This window comes from Haliaeetus albicilla, chromosome 19 (assembly GCF_947461875.1).
Source record: "Haliaeetus albicilla chromosome 19, bHalAlb1.1, whole genome shotgun sequence".
In the NCBI taxonomy this organism is placed as follows: Eukaryota; Metazoa; Chordata; class Aves; order Accipitriformes; family Accipitridae; genus Haliaeetus; species Haliaeetus albicilla.
Genome location: NC_091501.1, coordinates 18,905,798 through 18,929,124, shown reverse-complemented (window position 1 = coordinate 18,929,124; position 23,327 = coordinate 18,905,798). Strand labels below are relative to the sequence as shown.

Genomic DNA, 23,327 nt, shown 5'->3' with positions numbered 1-23,327 from the left:
GGCTCTGTTGAGTAAAAAGGTGCCATTTAACTAGCTACGCTCACATTTCTCTAAATATGTGCAAGTTAAATGACTTGATAGAGCTACAGTCATGAAGAGCCTGTTACGCTAAACCCCCTTCATGCCAGCTCCCCTCAGCACTTTGCTGGAACCACCACACCTGAGCTGGTAACAGCCATTATGTTAAGGCCCCTGCCAGGTCAAGTTGGCCTTTCAGGTTACCTTACCCTAGACAAATATTACCCTCAACAAAAGCTGGCAAAGAGAATAAAGTTCAAAGCTATATAAAGAGCAGACCCAGAAGTACTCACAAGTAGGGGAAACAAAAGAGGAAGGGTAACAGGGACATAGTTATTAACGTGCATTTTACAAACTAAATCAGTGTGAAAATCAAGTTTACGTTGTTAACAAGAGTAATATTGGATGGAGGTAATTGGCATATCAAACTTTGGAGTGCTTGGAAAAATGGAAAGAAGGGCTGAAAGCTTATGTCTAAAAGAATAAAACCAGAGATTATCTCTTGCATACCTACTTACTGTGAATGAGGAGTTCTACAGCTATGGTCCTTACAGGATCAAATGCTAGCAATGAAGCTAGCAGGAAGAATCTAATTTACCTTGGAGTAGAACCATCCCAAATACTTTCTAACTTTGCCTTTGAAATCAAAAAAAGCAAGCTTCTGATCTTCATTGGAAAAGTTATTTATTTTGCAGGCTTCGCGCAACAGCAGGTTTCAGAAAAGTGTTCGGCCTTAGAAGCGTCCAGTGGGACCAGATATCAAACTTTAAAGAGAAACCACCATGGCTAATTATCACTACATAAGTTTTCTCTACAACTTCCTCATCTCTCAGATGGTCTGTTCTCGAGTAACGAGATATTCAATTTGAAAATCCCAAAACACAGGAACTATCCAGGCATCCTGATGACCATTTGGGGTAAATTCATACCTGAAGAGGATAATACCTGATCCTCTCTCAAGAAAAAGCTCCAGAAAATAACATTCCCACTATTGCATCAGGAAACCAGGACACCAGTGATTTCACTTCTTTCATTGGATCACACGCCAAGGATCTCCGTACCACTTAAAAACTAAATGAAAAATAAAAGCCAACAAAATTATGGATGACCCCACTTTAATATGGTGATGTTAACCATCGTGGCATACCATTGCATGCACCATCCTCATATACAGACTTGGACAAGCATACAAAAAAGGCTGCCTTTGCCCTGTAAAGTAGCAGTTGTAGAGTAAGATCAGCTCATTGAGATAGACGAAGAAGTAGAAAAGTGTGCAAAGATTCTGCAAGACTTACACAGAGCCAGCTTGCAAGGTCTCAGCAAAGCATCAAGTCAGGCATGATTTCCTCCTTATTGGCATGAGCAACAGAAAGGATGTTGTCAGCTGGGATGGGGGCAAGGGAGAGCAATGACAAAAAGCTCCATTTTATCTCATCTGAGTGGCCACTTCAAATTTGCCTTGCCTTTTCACTCAGGGTCTGTCTTAAGGAGTATAAACAAGTATTTTTCAGTCAGACTACATGAAGAAGAGAACCAACTCATTCACTACATGAAAACAAAGGCTAATAAAGGCCAAGAAGAAAAAAAAAAAGTCATTCTTTGTTACCCAGGAAGAAGCCACAGAACCAAATTTACGAGTCCCTAGCACAACTGTACTCAGCAAGAGAGCACTGTTGGCTAAATCCTGGCCATGCTGAAGTCAGCTGGAACATTGCTATTGACTTTAGTGTAACCAGGCTTCACTTGACCTATTTTGCACATAGCTTGTTACTGATTTCCCCGCCGTGGTTCTTTTGGTGCTTAATAATCCAGTGCCCACATTTCCCCACTTAGTGACTACCTTGAAAAAACAAATGCAACTACCATGCCAACCACAGCCACAGCCGTGCTAGGATGAGGGGGTGCCAGCCCCAAGTACCACTTGGAGGACAGACCCTAACCTGGGGAATTGGCACTGCAAAAATTCTGCCAAGACCGGAGCCAGGAAAGCAGTGTTGGCAAGCTTAAATGAGGGAGTCCCACTTTTCAAAGGCCTTGCTTAATGCCATAGCGTGGAGAAGAGCTCCTGTCTGCTATATTCATACACTGCCCAGATTATCACAGGGGCTCTCTAGGTCTCTTCCAATTTTTGTCTGTGAAGCAAAAGGAATAGTGGTTCAGCATCTATATCTGTTTATTGTACAGAAAAAAAGGGGTTTTGCAGTATTTCTTCCCCACGTAGTCCCCATGCAGAAACCCTCATTTTAATTGTCTCCAGAGATTTCTAGGCATAGATTTAGCTGTACAGTAACACCATAAATTGAATTTGAATGACTGTAAAGTGCTTTAGGGAATCGTTATAAAGAGCATCATACTCATACCAAGGATTATTTATCTTTGGCTTTCTCATTTCTTCTTCTGGCACGATAGTGGATCACAGAATAGATCTGTGTAGCCTTTGCATTTATTGTCTCCTTTCACCTAAACTGTCTCCTATTGAACCTAGTCCCATCACTTAAATTTGCAGCATTGCTCCTGAATAACAAGCTACACTGTACATATGCCAAGCCCTGCTGCAAGAGAAGGGAAGTGAGACAAGCCAGTCGGTTTCAGATTGAGAAAAAGGCTGGAGATGGTCTGGATGGAGGAATCTCTATTAATGAATTAGCCTACAAATAGGTTAGCCAGCCTAAAAACCAGGATACACTACACATTCCCATTCTACATTCTTGTCACATTCACAACCTCGTTAAAAATCATCAACAAAGTGTTGCTTGGCATTATTTCATGCCCTGCAGGCAGGTCTAATTCAGCTTGGCTCTATACACCGGGAAAAAAAGCTATACAATAGTAGCTCCCTGCAATCCTCACTGTGGCCCCTGGAGAGGGGGTTCACCGCTGGCAACCATCCATCTGTCTGTTTCCAGCTACATAAAGTATTTTCAGTTTACTGAGGCAGGGAGATGGGCAAGATTAGCTGACTGTCAGAGCTGTGACTGCAGCACACAGAGATCTTACCCCAAAAAGGAGAAGATACCTGAGCTCCATTCCCTGTTAAGTCCTTGGTGCATATTATCAGGGAGAAAAGATGAGCATATATGTTGGGACACTAGATTTGCCTCATTAGTAGCAATATCCGGTGATCCCCTGGTTACTGGAATAATCAGCAATAACCAGCGTGAAAATAGGTGTTGGTTTTCGTTTGGTGTCGTTCAACTGAGGGGCTACAACTGAAGCCCTTGTTCTCTTATAACTGGTGCTTCTTGCCCAAGTACAGCAGGTAGAGGTTGGAGCTAACAAGCATATTCCCATTCACCACATGTGGCTGCTAGGCATTCCCCGACATCCATTTGCAGCTCACTATGACACGTACTTAACTAGATACAACAAAATCAGTGAGATGATACAATAAAGGTGAGTGAAGAGGGATCTTTGAGGGAGCCACCTGCCCGTGCATACCACCAAAGGTTGCAGTAATGTTAGTATCACCACTGTCACCTTCACTGCACTGACTTCTCTCCTTCTGTCGCTGTAGGAATGCCTTGTTACCATGGGACTTAACAGGTTGCAAACACTTTGGTTACACCCCATAAAACCGTAAGTAAGGAGATGTTACACAATGAGAAATTGGTCTATCGGCATTACATAGCACATTTATCCCTATCTGACTGAACAGCTCACTAGATAGCCATTCAGTCAGCATGAGACAGCAACACACTCGCATTTCAGTGTAATACAGCTGTGCTTAATTTGTTCTATGAATCTAGACCTTGTCTTAAAACAAAACCCTAAGCCCATACTTTTCAAGTACAAGATGTGAGGAATTATGCTCTTCATTCATTCACACTTAGCCACACAGCTCTTGTGCTAGGAAGACTAGTTAGGGCAGCAGTAGGTGGACGTGGGTGCTACACTATTATTAAGACAGTTGACTTCCAAGAGCTGTTTCACATCAGACTATTCAGATCACAACCTCTACTCCTTCACACTAAGATGGATAATTTACTCAAAGAAAACTTCTCTCTCCCCTTCCTAATAAAGGCATATTCTCTAGGCAAAAGGAAAAGCCAGCCCCACCCATCACGTATAATTTTTGTTCTTCACCTATCATGCAATTCCCATGCCAGAGAATGCATGACTTAGGAGTTCTTCGAAAACATCTCAGGTCTCACAGAGCTAATATTTGGGATATAATTCACGTAATTTCCTCCTGATCAAATGATTATCTGGAACCCAGTGTCTTTCATCCGAACTTTCTGAAACTGGAGACCATTAGTCCAGTACATTTTACACTGAGAAAAATACAGCCATTGGAGACTGAACTTCTATGAGGTAGCTCTACTGCAGCATACAGGAACCTCGAACCTAAACCTGCTCACATAACTGACTTTCAGCTCACCTAGGAAAGCGTGCAGAATCATGCTGGCAATAATGTACCCTACATGAAAACATCCTGCCAATGCCTGCAGCAGTCTTCCTGGGATTGATGGACTGGACTAAAGCCAGCAAGCCTAAGCCATGGTCTTGGACTTAAGTGTTCCTCCTTCAAACCACTGGCAAAGCCAGGTATGCATATATGCTAGTGGCTGTTCTCCACAACATACCTAGACTAGCACTGCCAACTGTCACCAGCCCCAAATGCCCATGGTTCGCAGAAGTGTCTAAGACAGTCTTTAAAAAATTAAAAAAGAAGGAGAAGAAGAAAAAAAACCCCACACCATCTCCGCACTAGAAAGAACTATTTCTTTCTGCATTTGGGATTCACAGTTACATTACACAAGTCCAAATTCACAAGGCTGTTAAATGTCATATCCTGACTCATTTCAGCTGGAAAGACACCAGTGCTTTCAGTTATCTTGCCTTTGCCTGCCACTACAGACTACCCCTTTAGCCACCACACACAAAACAGTCACCTCAGGCTGGTAGTCACTGGCCAGTAGACAATCTGCAGCACAGATTTAGTTGTCAAATTTCTCCTTAAAGAATCTAAAAAAGCATAAGCTCTGTTGATCAAGAAGGAAAAAACTAGCCTGGATTCTTGATCTGAGCAACAGCAAGTTAAACTGTACTTCACCTGCACATCCAGCATCACAGGATTTACATAGTGCATCCTGATGTAAGAAAACCACTACTGTGTTATTTTCCAAACGTCCAAAACATCATTTGGAAGCCAATGCCTGCGTCATGGGAGCCATTCAGATGATAAAAGTTGTTCCAGAAGAGAACCACAGCCCTTCCCCTCCACGCCACATCAGGTCATAAGGACTCGAACCCAACCATGCCTGGCTACGTAAGTCAATTCCTGAACTGTAATGCAGCAGATTTCTCATTAAATGTAAAGCTGGGCTTCCACTCCCCCCTAAGCAAGAAGACATAAAGGATCTCTTGAAAGTCACTATATAATCCTCCTACAAGATTTGTAACCATGCCACCCCTTTTTAATAGCTTCTGCAGTGGTGTAACCTTCCCTGACTTTCGTCAAGCCTGCAGACTCCACTAAGCTACACTTCCACCTGTATTTAGGAATACCTGGGAGAAGAGGGGGGCTATGTCTTTGCTGCAGGTGAAATATTTTCTGAACATAATCTGATATCCTGCCACACTCCAGTAAAATTTACATGAGCCATACCAAGAAACCAAACAATTGTATGAAAAATAGAAGTATGTAATATTTCATCAATTCCTAGTCATTCTTCTCCCATGTGGTAAGTGCCAGGCATGAAGTGGAACCAGACCTAAGCCTCAAAGAAGCCAGTACTGGTATCAAGCCTAATTTAGAAGTATGTCACCAAAAAAGCTAACTACTGAATACAGTAAATTAATGTAATGCAATCTGATCACTGAATAATTCAAATATACAGTCACATATACAGTAAAAAGTCTATAAACCAAACAAGATTACTTTTAACAATAAAAATCACAAATAATAAGAAAGGCTAACAGGTGGCCAGAATATAAAGGATAAAGCTTACTCAAGATTTAAACACTGACTTCCAAAGAAGCAAAGGTTTCATTGCACCTGTAGGTGGAAGTCTTGGTATATGAACGAGTTCACTGCCAGAAGAACTTCTGCATGGGGAAAAAACCTCCTTTTAGCATCTTATCAGTTATATAAAGCTACAATAAAACAACCAAAACACATCTAACTGTGTTGCCTTTGGGCAGACTAGAACCCACTCTTATTTCTATTTTTATACCCTCAGCCAGGCAGCTCACATGCCCTGTAGTTACTCATAGCCATCAGAAGTTTGCTATTCCTATTGCTTCTCATCTGTGACCACTTCCTTTAATTATTCTTCTGCTTACATTTCTTGCTTCTAAAGCAGCAAGTTTATGTCCCCACAAAGCAGATGAACATTGACTAAAAAGCCCATAAAGTTCCCAGGGCAGTCCGACAGCCTCTCTGGCTGTCTTTGCCCGCATTGCCCGCTTCCTCTTCTGGTTCAGCCTTTATGTTCTGCACTTTACAATCCCACAGCATAACATCTGTACTTGTGACTTCAAGGTACTGTCAGAAACGTTACTTGAGGTAGAAAATTTCGGTTGTGCAGCTAACGAGTAGAAACGTGCACAAGCGTGCGGTGCCACGAGATCCTCCCTGCCTCTGCCAGCAGATGCCCTTCCACAGTGTCCCCTCCCTCCCTGGTACAGCACACCACCGCCGCATCGCTCAGCCTTGCCTGTGTTTCCAGCCCTGCTGTGGCCTCTTCACATTCAGCGGCTGCTCCATGCACAGGCTTGCATTTTACTGGTCAGTAACTGTACAGCCCCGGCTACCAATAGAAATGAATAAATATGCTCTTTGAAGCATTTTCGAAATACAAAATCATGCCAAGTTGCAACACCCTCATGGCTGAATTACCTTCTTGAAAATACCCCATGTTCCTTCTGTCTTAGGTGACTCCACAACAATCCCACAGGGCTTTATGCTTCTTTTAGTACTGCTCAGTATCAATACAGAAGCTGGACCACATTTGCTCTTCCATACCCTCCTATCCCCCAAATCCCGAACAGTGGTGGGATCGATCTGCGGGTTTTTCTGAATGCCCAAGGGCATGAGGGTCTGTCTGGTCCGTGCTTGGATCAGCTCTTGTATTATGTAGGAAAGAGAGTGACTGACGCTCAGTCACTTTAGATTTGAAATAGAAAGGTTGAGTTAGGGCAGCCATTCCTCTTTCTCTGCCTGCGGGCCAAACTGACACTTTGCAGCCCCATCTAGTCCTTCCCTTCCTCTCTGTTACATTTGGAAAGGTCAGCATCTATTTATGTATTTGCACTGACTGAGATAAAGCCAATTTGGCATGTGCATTATTGCAGATAAACTCCAGAAAATCAGGCTCACCAAAGATAGCCTGGCTAAGCAGCTTGGCTGAAGATACTTTAGCAAGCCCAGAGAGACCAAACCATACGTCCCATCTGATGATCAACAGGGACAGAATGCCATTCCTTGGTCTGTTTTAACTCACTTCAAAAGCCTGTTGCCCATCCTGTAGTTAATTACTTCAAACTATACACATTGCATCTCAGTCTTTTTAGCATAAATTTGATTTTCACCATCAGGCATGTTTGCATCTTGTCTATGTGGAGTAGTTTCAGATGGACTATGGCTTTTGCTTAACTGACCAGATAGAGCAGATTATGCCCTACCAGCTTTGCTAACAGGCTGCACAAAATGGTCCAATTACACAGTTCTTAATTAGTCAGTATGGAATCAAAGCAAGGGTAGGAGTTTCACTTAACTAAATACTAAGCCAGATTTTTTATCTCAGCCACCCTGATGCCAATGGCTAGAGATTACCCAGGACTGAAGGGAAGACTCATGCTCCAAAAGAGCACAATTTGTCAAGTCTCTGCAGACAGTATTTCATACCCCAGTTTATGAAAGGCACAATGTGATAAAATTGCTTGAAAAAGTCAGAAGACCTCTTTTTAATTGCATTTCTAACACGCAGATGTCACTTCACGGGGTATAACTACCTCTTTAACTTTTAGTATACAATGTTTTCCACATTTGCAATAATTAATGTTTATTGCATTTTCATTTTGAAGAAATATATGTAGCCCAAATTAAGAACACAGCTTGCATTACAGTATGCTTGGGGAGGAGAAAAGAAAAAAAAAAGAAAAGGAAAAAAAGATATTAAAAAAAGGAAGAAGAGGGACAGTACCAAGAAATTCCTCCAAATCCTAATTAAATACAACTTAAAAGAAGTCAGGGAGGTACTATTTAGACAGTAGAATTAATGGAAGTAAATATAAGAGTTGCTCAATAGATGTTAGTTCTGCAGGCACTTCATGGCCCTACCCAAGACATCAAGGAAAAAAAAAAAATCAGGACAGGTATGACAGCAAATATTTCAATGTATTTCTCCAAGCAGCTATTAATTACAGAGCTTTACTGAGAACAGAGTACTTCGGTAAGTTAGATTGGTAGCAAAAATTAACAGAGCGCTTCCAAAGTCAATACCAAAGGCAGTAATTCATGCCTCCTGGCAACACTGCAGTCCATCAAATCCTAACCCCTTTCCCTTCAGGTGGTTTCCCCTTTTATACACAATTTCTGGATCACCTGGGTCTAAAATTGGTCCAAACAACACACAGCATTTGCCCTAAGCAAGTTAACATTGTCCTCTTAACGGGGTTCACATTCCTTATACAGCTGTAGCTTCACATTCCACTTCCACCCCGCAGCTGCGCAGCAGCTGCGCTCCCACCTAACCCTTCCCAGTACTTGCTGCTCTTAGACCTCACCTTTTACTTGAAACAAACTGCCACTTTCGTCCACAGGATAAGTATGTTTTCCCTGTAATCATGCAAAATGCCTGCAGACTCTACACCGAACCCCCTTTCAAAATCTGAGTTATTTCCCTGAAATAATTACAAATGATTCTACTATCTGCAGGCTATAACTGTAAGACCAGGGAATTTGCTTTGACACAGCACAAGTACCAACATCAGAGAAGGACACGATAAAATCTCTGGCCAAATGAGGACTGTTGTGAGCAACAAAGACAAATTAAACAAGCTCCCAGAATCTAACAGGTACTCTGAATAAAAACCACAGATCACATAGCACAATCATAAAATCACTCACTGTTACCCAACACAACATTCACCCCCGACAACCCAGAAAATGTCAGACAATGTCTCCATCTTACACTTGCAAGTAGAGCGATTAACTTTTTCCCTGCCTTTACATTAAGGACAAGAATTTAAACTCTAATTAATAAGTTGAAAAATATTGCCTTTCTCCTAATCACAAGGTATTCAGAAACAGCTGCCAGCTTTCCCAAATTTATTTGTGGCTTGAAGCTATTTCCTTTGGATTTCTCAAACACCATTTGTGATGACTATTCATGAGAAGCTCATTGCAAGTAGCCATTCTTCTAGCTGACAGCATTTTGCAGGTGAAACTTTAGAAAGGATTTGGGCAGCTGGGGAATCATATTTTAGTAATTTGAAATAATCTACTGGTACCAAATGTGTCTAACTGCTTCAGGTGAAATATAATAAAACCAGAAAATTTTTCAATGAGTTAGTTATTTTGTCAAATTAAAAAGTTGAAGCTTAACATCTGAAATCTCTTTTGAAATGTATTCAGTCCCCTACCCTCCAAAATAATACTTTACATGGCAGAGTGAAAAGTTCCATTTGATTTACCTATTTCTTTAAACTTTTGGGGGAAGGGGAAAGGAGATCTCAGAAATTCATCTCAATTCTTCCTTGCTATAAGCTTTTGCCAACATGCAACAAAAATAAATTATTTGCATAAACAGCTAAATACTGGGGTGATGGGGTTTTCTCCTCTAATGGTAAAGATAGTCTGAAATTTGCTTTTGAAACTCTGAGGAAGAAAGAGAGAGGAAGGAGTGCAAAATTATTTCAGAAAATGTTTGAAACTGGGGCTTGTTTTATTCTCTAACTCAAAAGCAGATGAGTGTTTGTTCATGTTTCTCTCACATGGTTTTGAGTTATATCCCAGCTACTCCTGTGGTTACATCATGTGTACTCATAGCACCTAAAAATTACTGCAGGAATATACAGAAGCCTGTTTTTTTCTTCCATTCTAGTCAGACAGTAAAGGGTGGAAAATGCTAGTCATGCCTTCCGTTGTGCCTCAGTAAAATGCAACAGGACCAGAGTTGCATGGCTAAACTTCCAGGCTGAAGAGCAAGGAGGGTCTATGTCCCTGTCCTGCCAGGGACAGGACTCCTGAACACTCACCAACACACAGTTCCATTTTCTGTATAACAGTTGGACCACGGTGGAGAGGAAATACATTTACAAGTCACCCATGGCCTTTAGTGGCCAACCCAAGAGACGGCAGCCTGGCTATTCAGCGGTTTATCCAACCATGCCGCTGAACTCAGCTGTAGTAGGGTCACCTGCATCTCTGAACTCTCAGTGCCCCCAGATATGTATCAAAATGACTGGCTAATATTGAAACTTCAAGCCTACAAGAAAAGCCTTAGAAAAGTGGTAGGTATGTGTAGGAATAACCTCTCGTTGTTAATATTAAACTACGCCTACATTTATATGCAGAATCTACACTTTTTGTCTCCTAAGAGTGGGAAATAATGCTGTAGATCGCAGCAAGTACTACAACAAAGCTGCTGTCAAGAAATATCTGATTTTAATTGAAATGACGCTCCATTCTCCAACAGCTCCGGGCAATGCCACCGTAGTAGGAGTTGGGAGATGAGACGTAGGTGGGATGCCCGCCCTCACTGCACGCTAGGCCACCTTCTGTGATGAGCCACATCCTGCCCCACGTCTTCTCCTGACCAGTAGGTATTGACAACGAGCCCCTAGCAGTTTCTCTCTGCGATAGAAAAGATGGTGCAGTCTGTGTAATATTTCATTTCTGTTTCAAAAAAATTTAACTCTAGAAATCAGGGGGAAAATGACACTGAGAGAAGGGGAGAGTAAGAGGAGCCACTTCCAGAAGCTGGAATTGTTGGGTCGTGCAAAACTCTGCAATTTCAAATTTTGTTCTCAAACTGAAATGAAACACTGAATGACTATTTCTACATGAAAGCTTTTTTCTTTTGCAAATTTCTCCCTTGGCCTATCAAAAACTTAAAAAAAAAAAAAAAAGGAGGAAGAATATAATCAAGCAAAGTCTGAGGAAAAAAAAAGCTAGCAACAGAGCTGATAAAAGTTGAAATATTACATTCAAAAAATGGTAAAATGAAATGTCATAACACCACCAAAACCTTTTAACCTTTTCACTTCAAAGAAAAATTGAAAAACCAATGAACTGATACTAAATTTATATTTTGTTGAAATAGCATTTTTATTGGAAAAGCACTTTTTATTGGAAAATGTTGAACCAGCTGCTAAGAACTTTATCTACAGATTACTTGGAAGAAAAAAATATTCCATTTTGTATTGTTCACATTCAAAAATAAGTGACACTGTACATACTAAGTTCTGACATACTTACATTATTTCTGTGTAAGTCTCCATTGATGCATAGCCAGCTTATTCTATGCCATAAAATACAGCAAGTTTCCTATTTAGTTTTGAGTTACTTTATCCTGTAAGTTAATAACTGGTTCAGGACTGAGAAATCTTCTGCAAGCCCAAAATGGCTTAAGCCCAGCAGATTGATGCGGATGGAGCCTTTTTTTATTTATTCCGGAGGAAATATTTTTTCGATTATATCAACATAGCTGTGGTCCTTTACATTCCTGTTACATCCCCTGAGAATTTCAGAGTATTACCCATATTTTATGAGTGGTTTTAAGCTTCTGGATACTTTTGAAAGGAATATTCATCTTCACAAAAATCGCTTGCCAGTTGCTAGCAAGCTAATAGACACCATTCTTCAAAGAAGCCTGAAAAATTTAGGCAAGTATTTTTCTTGAAACAAAGAGAGAGGTATAAAAACACTTCACATAAGAATTTACTGCAAATAAACCTTACTAAGCTTTTAAGCCTAGCAGGATTTAATCTGATAAAGGTTTACAAAATTCCGCAGGGCAAAATACATAGGAGTAACACATCAAGGTAGAGGCATTAGTACTTGCAAGAAAAGAGGGAGTAGTAGCGAGTAGCACTTGTCAGAAATGAACTGCCCGTCAATTCATTAAAGAAATAGCATTTCTGGCACTGGTCCTAGAGCTGCTTTCTAGCATTGTTCTAGGGTTGGAGCATGATAAAAATTCACCTTTTCCAGCACTGCCCTTACAACGGCATCTAGCCATCCTCTTCACAGCCTGCTTGGCAAGCCTAAGAGACACTCAACTTCTTAGCTCATGTTGTCCCTCAGCAGTTTGTCTCTCCAAGGCTTCCCAGATCCTCGCTCTCAATCCAGCCAACTGATAAAACTGAGAATAGGGCTTGGGACCCTGGGAACCACCAGAGTTCCCGAGACCGTGATTGCTCTCTAACCAGCATTTACCTCTCTGAAGGAGCCCATCCAGTACTCCGCTCTTTTCTGCGAGGGGAGGTAGGACAGACACCACTATGGCCAGGCAGAGTGCTAGGTTTTAATCCAAAGAAAACAAAACCCAAAATCCCAAATCGATCACAAAATAGCGACCTCCCTGTACCAGCCCAGGTGGGGCTTTTCTGAAATGCTGGAAAGGATGTGCACATTTCAAGCAGTTGCAGCCAGTATCTTTGTGTGGTACAAAGTTCACAGCTCTGCCAAGGATTTCAGTTTTCTCCAATAAACAGTGGAATATTGTTGCAACAAATCATACTAATCATCATAAAAGATTTACAGCTGCTACTTTGCGACACACCATAAACTTTCTACCGGTCTCAAAGGCAAGGAGAGAAATTCCCCCCAGCCAGGCAGCCCCTTTCCAGCTGTACTGCAGGAAAAAACACTCGCCGTGCACGTTTCAGCATCTATTTGTTTGTTGAGCTTGCAGGGCCACAGCAGCTGGGGAGCAGCTTCAGGGAGGCAGAGGTCCATTAACCAGTTCATTGCAACAGGCACAGCCCAGTGACATGACAGCAGACTTGCAACCTAAACAAGACACAGCTGTGACACCACTCCTCAGGATAATGTCTTAACACAGAAAGTGGCTGTTCCCCTCTCCTCTTCTCTACACTGCCATTTCCCTTCATTCTTTCTCCACTAAAAGGAACTCATTCAAAGTCATAACTCTGTTGTTGAGATCTGGAAACTATTTAAAAAAAAACCCACAAACCAACAACCACCTTTTTGATGTTTTATTTGCTGGATGAGTTTAACAAAGACTCTGCTACATGTTTAACTGAAACAGCAACAAATGAAAAGCCCAGTGTGAATGACTCAACACTGACTGGGAGGCTTAATAAATACCTACACCTTTAATTTGAGACATTAAAGTAACATGAAAATCAATTAATACATCCAGATGTTTCGCTTTCTTTAAATGTGTAGCCACACAAAACATCTCTCCTTCCACATACAAAATTCAATATAATAAACTCATTATTTAACATCAGTTCATATACTAATTAAAAACAGAAGAAGCCTAGATCAGTATTACAAATTCCCAGCACTCAAAAACTCTGCACTTAACCCAAAACACCTCTGCTGAAAAACAAACCACTTCTAATATTCAAAACACAGCAAGAATCAACAAAGTCAAGTTGTCGGCTTCTGTTACCAGACTCACATTGCTTGCCACCAATAAACTTCATTAACTTGGAAGTAACTTGGACACGTTCACACAAAGCACTGTCACACTTTAGCTAACAGATCTGAACTGAAGCAATCCTAGATGAGGGATCATGCTCCCAGTGAGTGTGATCACTGACTAAAATGCAGAAATCACCTTCTTAAAACAGCCAGAACCTAGCATTTTGAAAATCAAGACCGGTGGCCCAATCTCATCCCTTGTGTACATCTGCACACCTGAAAAGTGGCCAGGGAAATATTAACATGCACACAAACATTTTACAATTTTCAGAACATAGAAGTAAAAAAGCAGAGGAGACCATTTTGTATTGAGAAATGAAGATAAAATTTCTTGACAAGCCTATTCATACTCACTTGTACCATGTTACCATTTAGTATATTAATACTTAAAATGAAAAGACAAATAAAAGTTACTAACCTGTGGGAAGAGAGAGTAAGTTGCATTGTCAATAGTGACAGAATACAAAAATTCCCCATCAAACCAGAGGTTCTTTCCCATTGGGGAGTTCAGCTTTGTCATAGCAAAGAGCTGCCCAGGATCACAGCATTCTTCCAGCAGTTTCCTAGTGAAGCCAACCAAAAGAGAAAGAGCCGTATTAATTAGAGCCTTGGCATGCCTTCTCGAACAACTACCCCTCACACCTGAGATCCTGCTGCTCTCAGGTGCTCCAAATCAAGGCCTTCATCTTCCCAGCCAGCGGATGAACCATGGGTGAATTCTTCTTTACTTACAGAATGGCCAAAAAACCTGATTTTATTTCAGAAAATCTTAGAAATGGACAGTAAAAATTTTCAACCTCCATTCACGTTTGAGTGGCATAGGAAGATTCAGCAAAAGAAACTCCACCCTTTAAAACCCATTCTAATGAATAAAAAACTGGTCTCCAACACATACAGAAATCACAGAAGCTCCTCTGAAAATTAAATCGGAGGTATATGAAAATTCAGTATCAAACCTTATTCATGAAGAGCAGGCCTCCTAAAACCCTACAGTTACAAAACTTAAGTATGGAGAAATTTGGCATCTCTCTCTAGTTACTAAACATCCTTGTGCTACATTCACAGCAGTATTAGAGCCTGCATTCTGACTGAAGTCCAAGTTGAGTCAACCCAGTATGATTGTGTGTGTGTGTATATATATATATATATAGGATATTATACTTGTTTTCTCGCCGAAACTACGTATCCTCTTACACATTCATTTCCCCCAAATCCTTATTACTCAGCTTGAGCAGGAATCTGAGAGCTGGTGAGGTGGTTGAAGGTTGTATTCAGCAACAATTCTGTATCACAGCAAACTCAGCAATTAATATCCTAAAATACAGAATGATGAAAAGTTCTAGACATCTGCAGGGCAGGAATATCCTATCTTCCCGAAGCCCGCATGGGAGTAGCTCTCTATAGGAAGGGTGATGCTCATATTAGGTTTTATATGTAATAGATGTATGTAAAATATACATTGCAGAGTTACGTCATTACAGTATATTAATATATTATTATATACATTTATCAGTTATTTTAAAGGGAATCCTAACGAGACTGATGCCATTTCCAGTGGCTCTGCAAGAGTTGCAAGTGACAGGCAGAAAAACATCAGTTATTAGTGACTACTAAGATGCTCGATACAGCTGTTCTTCCTCTATGAAGTCATTCAGAGAAATGTTTAAAAATTTTTAGCATTTTTTAAAGTTTTATAGCTACTTTTCTTCTCTAAAAATTGATATTTTATAAAAATCACTGTTTTTCCCTATCAAAAATTGATTTTACTGTAAGTTAATAGTTTTCTGCAACCGTGGGAATACTACTTTCCATACATATGTCAGCTGAAAATTTGATGAAAACCGTAGAGTGGATTTGTTGTAATCTTAGCAGAAAAGGAAACAGCTTGAAAATGTTGCATGGCAAACAGAAAACCTAGAGGTGCCAGTGCTATCCGTTAGCTTTCCCTACGAGGGAAGTTCAGTGATTTGCTCCATTCCACTCCAGGGCAGCGCTGCCCCTACGGACACCCTGGGCCCCTGGGACACTTCCTCACGCGGAGGAAGGCTCCCGAGGGACAGCAAGGATGCAAGCACCGGGAAGCTGGATTGAGGGCAGGAGGTCCACTCCACTCCTCAAACAGGCACCCAAGAGTAGCCTTTGCACATGACATGCAGGCAGATTAAATTGTTAAAAGGAAGAAAATTACACAAGGTAACTGGATATCACATTTGTAAGTCAAGAGTCAGCTTCTATGAAGAGCCGCAAGGTAAGCTCTCCCCAGTAATAGGCTGAGCAGCTCCTCTGTACCCACAGGCAAAGAGGGGAGTGATTTTTACAAGGACTCAATCAGAAGCTTATGACAGGGTGCTTCATGGCTCAAAATTTCAGTATTTTGTCCATCTGACCCTACGGTGCTGCACTGCAGAGCATGAGGTTCCACCAAATATCCAGACCTTACATTGTGAGGGTACGGGGCTCATGACCGCAGAGCACGCTGCTGCTCAGACTGAAGTGCTATGAGCACTAACTTGTTTCCGTGTGCTTTCTTCATATACACCTGAACTCCTCCATCTGTATAAACAAGTATTTCAGAAAAGATATAAATCACTGTGCTCGGGTGCATAAGTCAACCCCAAATTAATGAAGTCTAGGACAAAACCGTGTCCAGTTCTAGACCCCACAATTCAGGAAAGACGCAGACAGACTGGAGATGGTCCAAAGGAGGGCCACGACGATGATCAAAGGGCTGGAAAACCTGCCTTATGAGGAAGGACTTCAGAAGTTAGATCTTTCCTCCCTGGAGAAGACAAGACTCAGGGGGGACCTCATCACAGTCTTCCAGTATTTGAAGGGCAGTTGCAAAGCAGATAGAGGCTCTCTCTTCACAAGGAGCCACATGGAGAAGATAAGGGGCAATGGGTACAAGTTGCACTGGGAGAGGTTTTTGTCTCGATAGAAGAAAGAAATTTTTTACAGTGAGAACAATCGTTCCCTGGAACAACTTCCCCAGGGATATGGCAAAGTCGCCATCTCTGGAGGCTTTCAAGACACAATTGGACAAGGTGCTAGATAATCTCATCTAGGCTCCATTTCCCACGAAAGGCTGGACCAGGTGATCATTCGAGGTCCCTTCCCACCTTGGCGGTTCTGTGATTCTGGAACTGTTTTCCCTTAGGCTGCCTGTGGCAGAGCTGGTTTGTTCTCCCTCTGAGCAGAACAGAGCAATGTGTTAGCCAGAGCAGCATTTCCCGTTCCTAGAAACACCAATAGGTCTGCTTATACCCACCACAGAAATGCTTCACATCATCCTCCCGCTGATGCCCAAATAAAGCCTTCATCACAGAACTGTGAAAATCAAACTAGAGGAAATTTGAAATCCCTCGCCAAATAACCCTTGCAAAACAGTTTAAGACAGATATGGAATATTGTTCCAAATAAAAGATTTGAGAGTGGAGATTTTTCTGGCTGTCCACAAACTCCAGTTTGCAGCCTTTAAAAAATTATTTCTCTCTCTGTCAAGTGGAAAGAAAATTTTTGCCTACTTTTCCCCTCCTTTTCTTTGTATTTTCTATCCCCACAGCAATGTTTTCAAGAAAGCATAAGGTAATCCAAGATCAGCTAGAGCCTCAACTCTACACATAGTTGTTTGTTATACAACTGTATAACAAAATTAAAATTTCCAAGTGAAACCCTGCAACTTATACCTTCTCTGGAAGTCTGGTCTGAGCAAGAAGCACAAAAATAACAGATAACTCAGTGGAAAAGTATCTAGGGAATGTTTTATATTAATGAATCTTTCCTTAGCCAGAGTAAACTGATGAGCTAAGGAACAGCTCTTTGTACAATTCCCCCCTCACCCCTTCCATCTATTAGACTAGATATATATACCTATTCTTTCCCCTCCCCAAAAATGCATTCTTCTGGTTCCCATGGAATCCTTCATTAATAAACATATTACAAAAAGCAGTAGGTGCCTCCTCGAAGGTCCACAGATAGGCAGGTCGCTAGTTCAAGTATGCATCTGTATGTATTAGCACAAAAATCTTGTGCACTCACATGTGCTTTCTGTCAGAAAAGAATAATTATTAAAAGTCTCACATTATTCAGTCTCTCTTTCTAATCCAAATCCCAAAATTACAAAGTGAGAAAAGCTCCATAGGAAAATGTGCATTAAAAGCAGAATGGATTCCAAGGCGAACCTAAAGCAGGGCACCTTGCAGGATCGGGGAGTTCGAACTGATTTGCTGAGCTTGATTAAAATGTACAGCTAAAATGTTATCATAGAATTTGCAAAACTGCAGCAGCTTTTAGCCAAGGATTTTAATTCACTGCAAGCATTCCTTCCCTTGCAGGATGTAAATAATACACCTTTAATTCAAAGTTATCTCCAATTCAGAGGAGACCTGTGTATGAGAGGAATTAAACAACTTGGATATTGGTATTGAAAAGGTACCAGGGGCCCTCAGATCTGAGAGCACTTAATGGACAAATCCCTAATTGTGGGAGAGGCAGGAGAAAAGTTACTTTGAGAATCTCACTACAGGCCTCTCAGATTTCAGCCAGAACTGGGCACCAAGCAGGTCATTAACTACAAGGCAGCATTAGCACTGAAGTGGTTCTGCGCATCAACTCAAGCAGCAACCTGTGCACAAGGTGGGAGCTGAGCAGCAGTTTTGAGACATTAGCCATATCCCCGCGGTACACTTTGCTGAGGTTATACCAGCAAACATTGCACACTGAAAGAAGAAGAGTGAAATAGCTGGTGCCAAGGATCCTACATCCACATTACCTTATTTTCATGGGATTTACTGCAGACCAGCTCTGGTCTGATTCCACAAAAAGCCTGTGAGTGGCTGTAGCATATTGAGTGCATTACTGAAGTGCAGAAACCGGGGACGATCTGGATATTTGCCTCAAAAGCCAACTTATGACCAAAGGGCTAATACTGGTGCACCTTCCTCCACCCAAAAGCAGAGAGGCAGCCAGACATCCTTGCAAAGCCTAAACCTAAATTCATACATAAAGTCAGTGAAAGAGCTTGCATAACAATCCCAATCTACTTATTCTTCATCTTGAGTTAATGAACTTTTCAGTTTGATTTCGGTTTGCAGCCAGTTAATGCTTAATCTCACCCTGGTTTGACTCGAGTCCCAGGCAATAATGACTCAGTAGCTGGTTCAAACATCCCAAATGGCTTAAAACTGGCAAATATAACATCTAAAATCAGAAATGGGCAATTCCACAGCATGGGTTGTCAGCCAGGAGGTTACAGCCCTTTAGGTATCTCTTCTCCGCAGGTGGAGCAGGTCCTGCCTCCCCAGCACACCAGCACTTCTCCAGCTCTCTGCCATGCCTGCCTTGTGATGCTGCACTACACGAAGCACGTAAGCCCTGCCAACACTGTGAAAGGGAGGGGGAGCAAAATTCTTCCTCTCAAATTTTTCCTTTTAATCCCATGCAAGCGGGATGTAGTACATCAATGAGGAAAAGATCAGGTTGATGGGAAGCCACCTGTCAGGCAGCAGCAACAGGAGGGCAGCTTCATGAAGGACTGAAGGCTTATGCCCGATCTTAAATGGAGCGATGGGCAGAGGGTGCGTGGCATGGCACAGCATATGGGGTGCGGGGTAAGGGTCCAGGTGAGGCTGTTCAGAGCTATTGGGGCCTACTGGTGCTCTGACACTGGTAACACCACCAACACCCCTTTTTCTGCCCCAAGGGGATAGCAGTTTTATAGCAAATCCCCCCCACACACACTTGCTGAACCTTGCATTGAACAGGACCCCATCCAGGTCTGCAGAGCAGGGACCCATGAAGGATGATGCTGCACACACGGGAGGAGGAGAGGACAGGAGAGGCTACAGCTTGATGCTGCTCTGCAGATCCCAGTAAGTGCCAGCAGTCCCCATGCTGAACAAAGGCATTGATTCAACCATTGCTCAAAAATGGTAACACGAAACTTATTATTGTTTATCATTAGAGTTTGGCTTTAATGGCAGCATTAAAATAGTGACTGAAGTTCAGGTTCAATTTTGAGATAAAAATAATTGGTCAAATCAATTGCTTTAGTCACACTCTGCTCAGCTGCTTGGATTTAACTGGTATCATGCTAGCCTATGTCCGGTGACTACAAAATGGAGCCAGGAGCTGACAGCACAAGACTGCAGCATTCGGTCTGACAAAAATCTCCTTTTCTTTACATTGCAGTTCACGCTCACCTCAACTTCCCATGTTTTGCTTTGGGATCAAATGAATCTGAACACCCCGAGAAAAAAATGAATCTGCCTTTGGAGTTTCAGTTGGTCTCAAGCCAAAACCATCAGGCCTTCACTCACAAGCAGGGATTTGTGGCACTGCTGAAATCCAGAGTATGGGTGGTCGCTTGGGTCCATTAGGGAAGATTTGCACAGCTCCATTTCAGTGCAATTGCTTAATTGATTTCATCTATGTATCCCGCAGGAGGACTAGGGATAGCTTCATGGACTCCTCAACTACATCTACACCTATTTCCCAGCACATGCATACTTAGGGGATCCCGGGCTAATGTCCCTATCAGAAATTACTTTAGAGATTAATATCAACAGTGGCTCTGAAACACAGCTGGTCTGACCACCTCCAACACTATGAGTCTCAAAATCTAAACCTGAAATTCTCTAAATCAAGTCTTCAGCGTACTGTTTCTGTAAGAATAATACATCCACATGTTCTTGCAAGAAGTTTTGGTGGTGGGGGAAAAACCACCATTGTTGCTTAATGGTTAAAATCTTGCCTTTAACAAATTTGCACCCAGTTTAGAGTTTGAATTTTTGGCAGTTCAGGTTTTGGCTGATTTTTTAAATTATTTCCCCCCCCTCCCTTAAGAGATCCCTGGCTTCCCAAATCTCAGCCTCCCCTCTGATGAGTGGAAAAGCTGGAGTTTCCTGAATTTCTCGCTTTGGAAGTTTTTTACTCCCTCCATCATTCCTGTGGCTATTCTCTCCTTTTCAAAATCCACCTCTAAATATTCCAAGCCTGGAAATATTATTTCTAGGGTAGTCACCCCCTGCCAACTGCAGGGACAAAATGACATCTCTGTTATTACCCATGCATCCCACGTCCAAGGCCTATTAACTATTTAGCACTCTTCTCGCTGCCAGTGCTTCCCAGGGTGGGGACATCCATCTGTAACTGCAACCTGCACTCTGGTTTGCTAAATGTGAGATTTCACATATGGCTTTACTGAAAATTAGGAAGCTTAGTAGAAAACCCAGGCTGCTCTGTCTCCTGGGCCTGTCCCCTGGATCAGTTGCTGCCCTGCTCCTTTTCTCATCCAACAAACTTATCAACAATATTTTAATGTTGTCTTGCAGATCAGTGATTAAAAGAAATGCAGAGGATCAAGAATTAATCTGAGCAAGTTCACACATGGACACATCCTCAGTTCATCCATCCAATGACCATAACCATCCAAGAACATAAAAAAAATATAGCCCCATATCCCATCTCCAACAGTAGGCAGTAGCTAATGCTTACAGCTATAAGAGAGTCCTCTCATATAGCCACATAATGGCTATACTTGTGGCCGTTTTTTGCTCCAAGCTGGCAGCCTGAGAATTTTATGGCTCTACAGAAGGCTACAGAAGTCATTCAATAACAACAAAATCACTGATTCAGTTACAGTCAGTGTGGTTGCATGAGCTTGTAGCTGCAGTTGGCATCTGGCTTCTGAATATTCTGTGAAAACATCGTTAGTTGGGTTTGGTCACATACATTGAATTTCTCTTTCCCAAAGAGCTCAATATAATACTTGTAACTGGGGGTTAGCTTGAAGAAGTCACTGAGGCTTTGAGGTTTTCATGGTGTTTAACGTACCTTACTATTCCAGGGGTTCAAGGCATGCTAGCCTGCACCTTAGGCAGGGCAGAAGACAGCAAGTATAAGGAAACTGAAAGTGGAATGTAATGTTCTTCTTTTATCAGGGCAGGTATCACACACATCAAACTCTTGCTTCAAACACCTAACGGCCCCTGTACCAAAGCTGTGTGTAGAAGACGAGCAACCGCTATGAATTTACTAGGGAGATGGAGGGAAGAGGCTGTCGCCTTTCTGCTACCACCAGATGCTAAGGGACACACTGAATGAACTCCAAGTCACAAAACACAGAGCCACGTTGTCTTCCTCTTTCACTTCAAAACCAAACTGGCTTCAGCCTTGTCAAGTATTTTGGCACCACTCCTCTCTATAGCAGACTCCACCCCACCTGAGATGAAATTTAAAACTACCCTCAGCACAACTATTCAGGAATATGATCTTAAAATTGCTCTCCTAAGAACATCATGGACAAGTACCAAAGGAATAAGAGAACAGCCAATGCAAATGCTCTTAATATTCACAAAAGCTTACGAAATTGGTTTTTTTGGGAAAGCAGTACTAGTTTAACCTCTAACTAAAATTAAGACCTTTGCCAAAAACAACATCTAAATCAAGAATACGTTGCTCTGCACAGGTTCATTTCTGAAAATCCCCCGGTTACCCAACCTTGAAGAATAGGTCTAACTACACTGAGAGAGAAATATGAAAAAGAGTGGACCTCGCACAGCAGAACAGAGAGATAAACTGATCTACTTCCCAGCCAAACTTTTTACAATATGATAAGATTTTACATAGACTAAAGTCATGATAGTTTTTCTCCTCACATTTATTATGTTTCGTGTTATGAAACTTTCAGCCTACTTCAATGCCCCCTGCGGCAATTCCTGGTGTCTGGACTTTACAAGGATCATGTAATATTTCCCCCATCTTCCTCAGGAGAGGAAAGATATCTGGACAATAAAAAGGTCACCAGCAGAAGCAAATCATGTACTGAACTGCCTGGCGCTGCAACTTGCATGTAAGGAAAGAGGTTGCAGAGACCACAGATAACTTCTCAGAATAAAGACAGTTCATGAAAACCACCTTCATGAGCTTCACAGTAGACCTGTATGTGACTTTTTAAAGTGAGTAAGAAATTTTAACTATAAGCTGTTGGATAATTGCTACAAATTGCCAAATCAATAGTCTGGGGGAAAAATTATGAAATCAAGCACTTCCATCTTCCCTGCATCATCAGTATCTTTTCCTTTAGAACTTTCTTCCAGGTCTTTTTGCGGTGCCCAAAGTATTTTATTTAACCTGAAAATATTGTATCTTTGGGTTTCACTATTTACTTTAAAATCACTGAACAAAACATTTGGTGCCACCTACGTAGTACAGTTAGCAGTTCTTTTTTCCAGACTGCAAAAGAAATATAAAACTCTCTTTTTTCTCCTGTGTTGGGCTACCCTATCCTTGGTACCCTGGCCCGATACAAACAAACCCTGCTGCCTTGAAGTAGGCAAAATCTGAGCTTTCAGCCATTGCAGCGTATCATCCTAATCTGTGACTGATTTTGTCAGACTTTTTTTTTCTTTTCTTTTTGGAAATGTACAAGTGATATCTTTTTCCTGAAATGTTCAGAGTATCACAGAAAATGTTTTGGTTTTTTTTTTTTCTTCTGCCCTCCTTCCAAACAAAGATAGACTTAGTGCTTAAAATTTCAAGGATCTTAAGTCTTCTATCCATTTTCAGAAGACAGCAGTAGCAACAGTATTACATGGCACACATTGTAATTCCCCAAATTTGCCTTAATTCTGTTCTCTCAAAATTGAACTGTGGCTCAGATCAATCTCTGAATCTTCAGATGATTTTT

General features: G+C 41.6%; 1 protein-coding gene across 2 annotated transcripts in view; it reads right to left on the bottom strand.

Moving 5' to 3' along the window:
* The window catches only part of ST8SIA1 (ST8 alpha-N-acetyl-neuraminide alpha-2,8-sialyltransferase 1), a 123,923-nt gene that overhangs the window by 76,406 nt on the left and 24,190 nt on the right, over window positions 1-23,327 (bottom strand). For both annotated transcript variants that reach the window (XM_069806637.1, XM_069806636.1), the window contains exon 2: window positions 14,058-14,202. In XM_069806637.1, the coding sequence (XP_069662738.1) occupies window positions 14,058-14,202 (145 nt within the window). The remainder of the gene's footprint in view (window positions 1-14,057; window positions 14,203-23,327) is intronic.